This window comes from Chaetura pelagica, unplaced genomic scaffold (assembly GCF_000747805.2).
Source record: "Chaetura pelagica isolate M959 unplaced genomic scaffold, ChaPel_1.0 scaffold126, whole genome shotgun sequence".
Classification (NCBI taxonomy): Eukaryota; Metazoa; Chordata; class Aves; order Apodiformes; family Apodidae; genus Chaetura; species Chaetura pelagica.
In genome coordinates, this window is record NW_009953787.1 from 325,680 (window position 1) to 333,948 (window position 8,269).

The following is an 8,269-nucleotide window of genomic DNA, read 5'->3' on the forward strand; positions in this document are numbered from 1 at the left end:
AGACACACAGGAGATTGCTGTTCTGTAGCGACCAGAAAGGGAACTACACTTGAGGTTCAAGAAACAGGGTACCAGCTGTCTTCATAAAATGAAACCTGTAACACAAGAGCTAGAAATATTTTACAGACTAACAGTTCAAGTTACATGTGTACCATCTCACATAGCAGCCCTTTCCAAGGAAAAAAGTTATCTTCAGGACACTTCTGCTTCAGGGCAGTATGAAAAGCAAACACTGTCCCCATCCAGATGGTAGAACCAGAATAAACTACCACACTAGAGGTTAAATATAGGCCTGCCTTCTTGGCATATTTTCTAGCAGAAGTTTTTGCTTATATTTTTCTGCGAATAGCTGTCTAAAAAGGGGGTAATGTATTTAAACAAACATCTGGTCTAAGAAAAGAGGCAATGAACAATTTTGTAATTATATTGGAAATACTTAATCTACAATAATTAGAACATTCATACAGAATTTTTTCAAGAGTCGGTTTAAAATAATGCACACAATACATTAATTTCAGAACATCCTAGATGCATCAGTTGGTAGTACTCAGTGTTTCTCCTCTGCAGGTTCACAATATCCCCATGAACAGGGCAGGTACTGCGTTTCATGACACACCACTGAGAGGTATCTGATCTCAGTAATCAAGGTGGAAATAAGCTTCACATGCCAGCAGGATCAGATTCCAAACCACAAGTGTGCTGATGCAGCCTGCAGGTTTTTACTCACGCAGCAGCAAAGGAAGCTCCTGCAGCAGCAAAGCAACCACTGGCTCTATAGGCAGCATGGTGCAGGGCAGCAGCCAAACAGTGATGGTGATGAATCAAAGCAAGCTTCACATCTAGCTCCAGGGTCAGGACCAAAGCTGGCAGAGGAAGCAACTATTTGACCTTAAGTGCAGTAGCCTCAGAGAGCTTGTGGACTGCATAACTCTTAACAGGCCCACAAAGACTGACCACACACTTGTGAGCTTCACACAGTAGGTGGCTGCACTAGAGCCAGTCCATATTTCACAAACACCAGTACAAGCCCAAAACATGAACATGTTATCCTAACTGGTACAAAACTTAGCTACATCTTACCATGACTTATTAGTACTTGTGCATACTTTATTAACAGAGTACAAGATCTAAAAATCCTAAAAAGAACACCACAGAATCTTAGTCTAAGCTTGGGAATTGCACACACAAAGGAATTACAAGGTTTGGAATAAAAGACAAGCAGGTAAGGGGGTTTTCTGAACCAAGAGGCAAGGGTGAAGTGCAATCAGCTTCATGAGCTTGCATCCTGAAGCTTTATACAAATTGCAAAGTCAGTTTAATCACTTAGTTTATTTTTTTATGCTTTTAGAAACAACTATGGCTGGATAGAACAACAAACAGCAAGAAGTGAGGGTGAACTGCTTGTAGTTCTTCACTTATCCCCTAATGCATACAAAACAAGCATCACAAGTTATTCACTGGCCCATTTATGATGTCTGGCATTGAACACCACCTCTTGGGTGATGCTCATCATCTTCAAAGACTTCTCCATTATAGTGGTGTCTTCTTTTTTGAGATGGATCAAAGTCCACTAAATCCACTTGCTCCATTTCCTCAGTTTCTTCTATTTCCTGCCTTGTGGGTAGCAGTTTTTCAAGTAAAGACAGCTTATCTGAGGAGAGGAAGCCACTCTCTGGGAAGTTCACCTGAAATCAATAACTGGTGTTATTCAAGTCCACCTGAATTGGCCCTTTTCCACCCCACTACAGGTCAAGTATCTGCCCAAGTCAGCTTTATCATCACAGGTGACTTAAAGTAGCTAGGCTATTTTTTAATGCCTGCAAGAAGTTAACTTCTAACTGACAGCTTAACCAACATTTCTTCCACCTCAGACTGCCCTCTGGAATCCCCCTAGAAGCAAAGTACAGGCTGTATTAACATCAGAGATAAGGTTGAGCCTCCTTTCAAACTGCAGCAGACAGAGCCTGCTGCCACAGCTCCCAGCACTAGCTTATTCTCAAAGAAGAAATCAGCATTTTTCAACCTACTCCTTTGCTTCAGCCCAGGGGTAAGTTACTGATCCATTCTTCCCACAGGATGATAGAAATTAAAGAACATGCCAAGCAAATGGAAATCCACAAGGTGTCCCAAAGAAAGTCTTCTGATAACTTAAACTTTCAGCACAGAGTGTTCCATAAGTTTTTTTCTTTATTTAGAACTGTAAGTCTGTCTGATGGATTACACGTCCTCACCATTATAAAAAACAAATACCAAACCAGGACATGTGATAATTGGGATCTCTTCCTGATTGAGGTGATACAGGTTAAATTTTGGACGGGAATGCAGTGCTGAATTGTGCCACGGAAGCAAGTTGATTCACCTACCCTGAATTCTATGATGAGGCGTCCTCTCTCATACGGTCTGCGATAAATTGGCATACCTTCATTCAGCACACACTTAATAGCACCATGCTTGACAACCTGGCCTAACAAAACAAAATAAAACAATCAAAAAGATGAAGGTATCCATGCAGGCAACAGAAGCAGCTTTAGTCTTAACTCCCTTCAATACTTATGTAACTTTCTATACTGTGGTTAAACAGCTACACCAATATATAGTAGTCTAATAGGGACTTGCTATCTGCTAACTTTTGAGTAGGAAAGCAAGTTGATGTCTACATAACATTCTTGTAATCTTGTTATGCTTCCCAAAGGAAGCATACTTACAAATTTATTAAGTGATCCATCAGTTCAAAGGCTGAAATAGTAGTTTTCAGAGACCCATGGCCTTCAATTCTCATGAATTCAATTCTCTCAAATCCTCAGGATACAAGTATGTCCATGAGGTAAGGTCTGTTACTATACCACGCGAAGAGAAAGTTACTGCTGACTGCTATCCAAAAATCCTTCTGTTAAAAGATTTGTACTGCAAAGAGTAGGAAAAATAGGCTCAATACCAGCACACATCCCTTGTGCACCAAGATAGGAGGTTTCTGTTCCTTTACATTTCCAGGTTACATTCACTGCGTGCTTGGACTTCCAGCAGAAAGCAAAACAACACTTACCAGGATGGGAGGTAATAATAATAGTTCTATTATCCAGCGTTGTGATGGGCTTTTGGAAACCACACAGTGCTTCAACCAGCTGAATATCCATAGACATGAGAAGGTCTTCATCTCGTCTAAGGCAGAGCCAATTAAAACAGTCACCAAGAGGAAGAGACAGTAAAAGGGTCATACCTGACTTTAGTATTTAACTTGGCAAGGGCAATAAAGCTGTAATTTTAATAGAAACCCAAATAATTAAGAATATTGCATATTGATACAGCACCTCAAGCCAGCAATCACAAGAACGATACCCACACTGTGAGCTATTACTGATCAAGTCTAGCTAGCCAAAGTGTAGAAGTGTCAATTGAAAAGAAAACTAATACAGCCTGGCTCACCTGCATGCAGTTCCACTTCAACACTCCTTCCCAGTTCTGTGGAAAAGTTCTCTCAGCTTCCTAAACACTGCAACTGGGACAATTAACCCCTTCCTTTATGTAGATTAGTACTGTGTTAAGAGCATCAGCTAGCTAGCTGCAGCTGATTAGCTACCTTATTACTCTGTTAACACTTGCTTTCTGAAGATCTGATACTAGGCAAGTTTGAACAGGTGATGGGCATTATATATCAAAATACCTTCTTGAAAGCACCAAAAGGTATACCTGGAGGAGTATACAACAAATACAACTGTTTTAATTGCCTATTCTGACTTTAGTAGTGCAGTACTAGTGATGTCTGCATGATCAAGGACTACGAAATCCTCCAGCCTATTCAAAGAACTTAGTTATTTCACTTACCCCATTTTAAAGGTCTCTTGAAGGAGACTTGCCTGAAAAGTTAATTTTAGACTCTGACAGAAGAGGGGAAACATTCCACTCGTCCTGGAGCAGCATGACCCCAGCATAACCCCACAAGACCAATAATATCAAGGTTTATCTAGGGACACTAGAACTGAAGGCAGTGGGCAGAAAGATGGAAAAAATAAGCCAGCCAACTTGTGGCTTCACATCCCAGATAACCATGCAAACCGTCTAGCCCAGACTGTGTCTTGGCATAGATGAATCAGTATCCAGTTTCACTGGAAGCTAAGAAAAATCAGCTAAGTAAGCTTATCCAAAGCAAAGATAACTGGACTCTTAACCTGTGTGCTCAGTGTTCTTTGGCATAAGAGTTCTGGCACCAGCTTCCAGAGCTCAGCACTATAAAGGCTTGCAAGACCCTTGGACTTGCCATTCCTATTTACAATTAGTGTCAGTGCTTGGTGTTCAGACAAATGTTTTCTCCAAATCCATTGATGCCCTTCTTACTTGCTTAGAACAGACACAGTGAGACACCAAGTGTATTACACTTCTGCAAGATGACCAGTGTTGCTTTTTGTCAGACCAAAATGTACCTGACAGACTCATTCCACAAACAGCAACTTGATACAAGCAGGCTTGCAACACCAAGCAGCACTGTTCAGTAACACAAAACACTTCAGACATGGTCAGTGCTTCTTGAGTCACTTTTGCTTTTGCAAGAATGGACAGGACTGATTATAGTGCCCAGTACACTCAGGCAAGGAATGAAGTGTGGGAAACCACTTTTGGTCAGAAGGGTGCATGCTATATTCAGTCTGTTAGTCATAAAGAAGATCCCTAGGCAAAAGTAAATGCAGCAGAAGTTTTCTGTGCCTAAAAGCAAAGTGGGCAAAGAACAGCTGCCAGCACTAGATGATAATTTTCTGAGGTAAGCGATGGAATGCCATGCTAGAAAGAGCACAGAAGTAACCACAAATACTTGTATCTATTAAACAAACTCTCAGTATTTTAAGAGTTCTTAAAATTCAAGATTTGTAAACTCTTAATACCCATGACTGGTTTTGTTTCCCTTCCATCCCCTTCCACAGCCAAAGCTCACATAAGAATACGCTGTGCTGCTAGAACACAAGTGGCTGTGACTAGTTGTTCAAGGATCACTGCATGCCTCAGTGCTGCTTTGACCACCCAAACAAAATTGCAGGCAAGGTCTAGCCACATGATCCTATCTACTGGTATTCCCAGTAGACAGAAGATGAGCGGTAACCAATGAAGCATGTGGACAAGTGTCTCAGGAGTTAACAAAAAGGACTTGTAAAGTTTTTTACCTTGTAAATGTAGAGTGGTCTTTTTGATCCAAGACAATAATAATGTCACCAGGCTCTAGTCCTGGCTCTTGGTCCCCTTCACCATGGAATGTTATCTTCTGACCATCCTTCATTCCTATTGCAGAAAACAACCAACCAAACATGTTTCACATTTTTAAGAGAAAAGCAGGAATAAGAAGTATTTTTATAGACACAAGCTGGTACCAGATCCCTGGATCTTTAAATTAGAAAGTCAGTACCTTCCCTTGAAGCATTCATAATTGTTGTTGTTTTTTTTAATCCACTCATATATCCAGCACATTCTACTCGTGGCAACCTGAAGTATGTTTCAAGATTATTAAGCTTAATTTTAGTGCAAAACAGTCACCTGCCTAGATACCATTCTTACAGGAAACATTATTAAAGCAGCTTTCATTACATGCACAAGTACTAAACCAAAACAGAAACACTGCATACAAAATACATTGAGATCAAGTGACCATTGATTTTCTTCAGTTTTATAAATGTCTGTGGCAGAGCTACTTACAAAACATAGCCTCAGTGCCTGTTGAGTGCAAGAAGCACTCTCCCTACGACTATAACCATCATGTAAGAAACCTGTTTCACCCACACAAGTCTCTGCCATGAATATCAACTGCCTCATGCTAGCTCAGTCTGTTTTTCAAGGGGAAAAACTCTTCTCAAGTGATTTCACCATTCAAAATGTCAGCAATACATCCCTACTAGTACTTATTTTAATGTTACTGTAGGATCTACACTGTTAAAAGCAAATCTAAGCATTGCATAAGGTGTGCTTATACCTACAAAAGCTGCATGTGATTACCAGGCAGAAGGCTGTAGAAGCCACGTGTTCATCAGCTTGCTCTATCTTACAAGATGCACCACACCAGGCTTTTCCCACCAGCTTTTAAGCAGCCTCCTTGACAGAGATGCATTTGTTACTCAACAGAGTCACCTTCTCCCACCACAGTGGGGGTTCTGTGTACTGAACTGCACTTTGCCAGGCAGAGGCAGTACCTGTCCTGTGCAGCACTGTCAGGGTTGCATAGCAAACAGAGGTCTAAGCATGAGAGGCTTACCACTGTCTCTGCACCCTATTGCTCTAGCAGACCTGGTTCCCCTTCACACTGTACCACAGCAGAAGTGATCGAAGTCTGCAAGGCCTTCCCACAGGCAGAGACAACTTCTTAGGCAAGCTGAACGAGTAGGTGATGAGTTTCATTTCAGCTGGTCCAGCTACCTGGTCAAGACTTACAACGTGGCTCAAAAGTAATTCACCACTTAGAACACTGAAGGTTTCAGAGTTCCTTTCTAGCTGTGAGCACTGGTATGACATAGAAGCAACCAGCCTCCATTCAACACAAGTCTGCCAATCTTTAAAGGCAGCAAGTGCACATACCAGCAGTGCTGCCCAACAAACCAACACCACTCATTTACTAGCACTAAATCAGTCACTACATCCAAGTTCAACACTCCACCTTAGTCAGACACCTCACCTTTGTCAATGTGTACTTCTAGTATCTTCTTCTCTCTGACAATTTTCCTGCCAGTGCAGCTCTTACACCTGTCCTTGGGGCTGATACGCTCCCCGTGGCCCTGACACTCCATACACACCGACTGGATTTGCTGCACCATTCCTGGCCCAATCTGGTGGATTCTGATCTGCATGCCTGTTCCTCTGCAGTTAGGACAGCATTCTACTGCACCTTTCTTGCCACCACGACCTGTGGAGAATGAAAATTGAAGACAAATGGTCACACACTGCCAGAAACATGCCACCCACAGAAGCTCAGGAAGCAAATTGTGTTTAAGTCAATTACCTTCACATTTGTCACAGATAACATTCTTCTGCAGTGCGAGCTTCCTGGTGGCACCATTGTACATATCTTCTAAACTTACTGACAACTGATGCACCACGTTTTTGCCTGTAAAACAAAATGGGTATTTTAAAAGGTTGTTCACCAAATAACAGTTAACTTTCCACGTCACTATGGCCAAGTCACAACAAACATGCTTCAATACAGTTTTATCTCATTTTGCTGGTACAGCCCCTTCCTATCTGAGGTCAAAATAGACAACAACTCTAAAGGCTTTGTCAGTAACATTTCTCTATTAGAAAAAGTCAGAGGCTCTACCTGTTTGAAAGCACAAATGGTAAGAGAAATGAAGTAGGTAGAACCTTAGAAGTCTAAGTTTTAGAACGCAGGACTTCAGTTTTAACAGAGTAACTGAACATATCTCCCAAGAGGAAGTGGGAGACACTCTCTAGAGTCAGCAAAGTATGTTTCTCCTCTCACCAGGGGACTTCCTGAAAACTGAAGTGAATTACTTAATTAGAGCTTTATCAAGTGCAGGCTTCACTTTGTGGAAGATACCAAGTTCTGGCTTACTAGGAACACTTTGATACAAATCCTTTTTCCTTCCCTCTATCTCCACGTCTACAGCAAAAAGGAATGTGGTTATCAATTCTCTTCACCATTTTTATTAGCACTAGAGGCTTTCCCAGTGTGATTAAACTGGACTTTAATTTGTGAGCAGCACTTAAACTACAGATTCAAAGCAATTTCAGTGAACAGCACAGAAGAACAAAAACCTTTCACAGACGTATTTTTATTTGGTTACCTTATTTAGATATAGTTAGTTGCAATTAAAGATCAAATTAACATTTAAACGCTATACTTAGGGTAGCTTAGTTAAAAAAATGTTAAGGTATGTTACTGTCCAGTTGCCTATTCGGCCTGCTAGCTGCTGGGCTTGCACTGGGCTAAAGGCTTTCCAAAGAGGAAAGGTGGTTATCTATTAACATGACAATACAGAGGAATCCAAACTATCACCGCGTGCACCAAACGCCCTTCCCTGCTCGTTTCAGCTCTGAGGAACTAGGAACAACGTTTTCTCCGATCTCGAGACCCTGCACCTTCATTCTAACTCTGTTTACAGCCTTACATCCACGGCATCCTCCTCAGGAACTCTGATCCCGGCTACCACGGCGCTGAGGCCGGACAGCCCGGGAAAGCGCGGAACGGGGGCAGTTACCTCGCCTCTCTCTCTGCATCCTCCCGCCGCCGCCGAAAAACATATCGACGATGTCCAGGGGCGACCCGCAGCACCCGCCGGCG

The 8,269-nt window shown here is 41.9% G+C and overlaps 1 protein-coding gene across 1 annotated transcript; it reads right to left on the reverse strand.

Moving 5' to 3' along the window:
• Positions 1 to 1,310: 1,310 nt before the first annotated feature.
• On the reverse strand, positions 1,311 to 8,263 carry DNAJA1 (DnaJ (Hsp40) homolog, subfamily A, member 1). The gene is made up of 7 exons (XM_010001003.1): positions 8,187 to 8,263; positions 6,971 to 7,075; positions 6,647 to 6,874; positions 5,151 to 5,265; positions 3,044 to 3,159; positions 2,364 to 2,464; positions 1,311 to 1,685 (listed from the first exon to the last, which is right to left on the reverse strand). Exons 1-7 carry the CDS (start codon positions 8,227 to 8,229, stop codon positions 1,467 to 1,469), a joined length of 927 nt encoding a protein of 308 aa, XP_009999305.1. The 5' UTR covers positions 8,230 to 8,263; the 3' UTR covers positions 1,311 to 1,466.
• Positions 8,264 to 8,269: the final 6 nt, after the last annotated feature.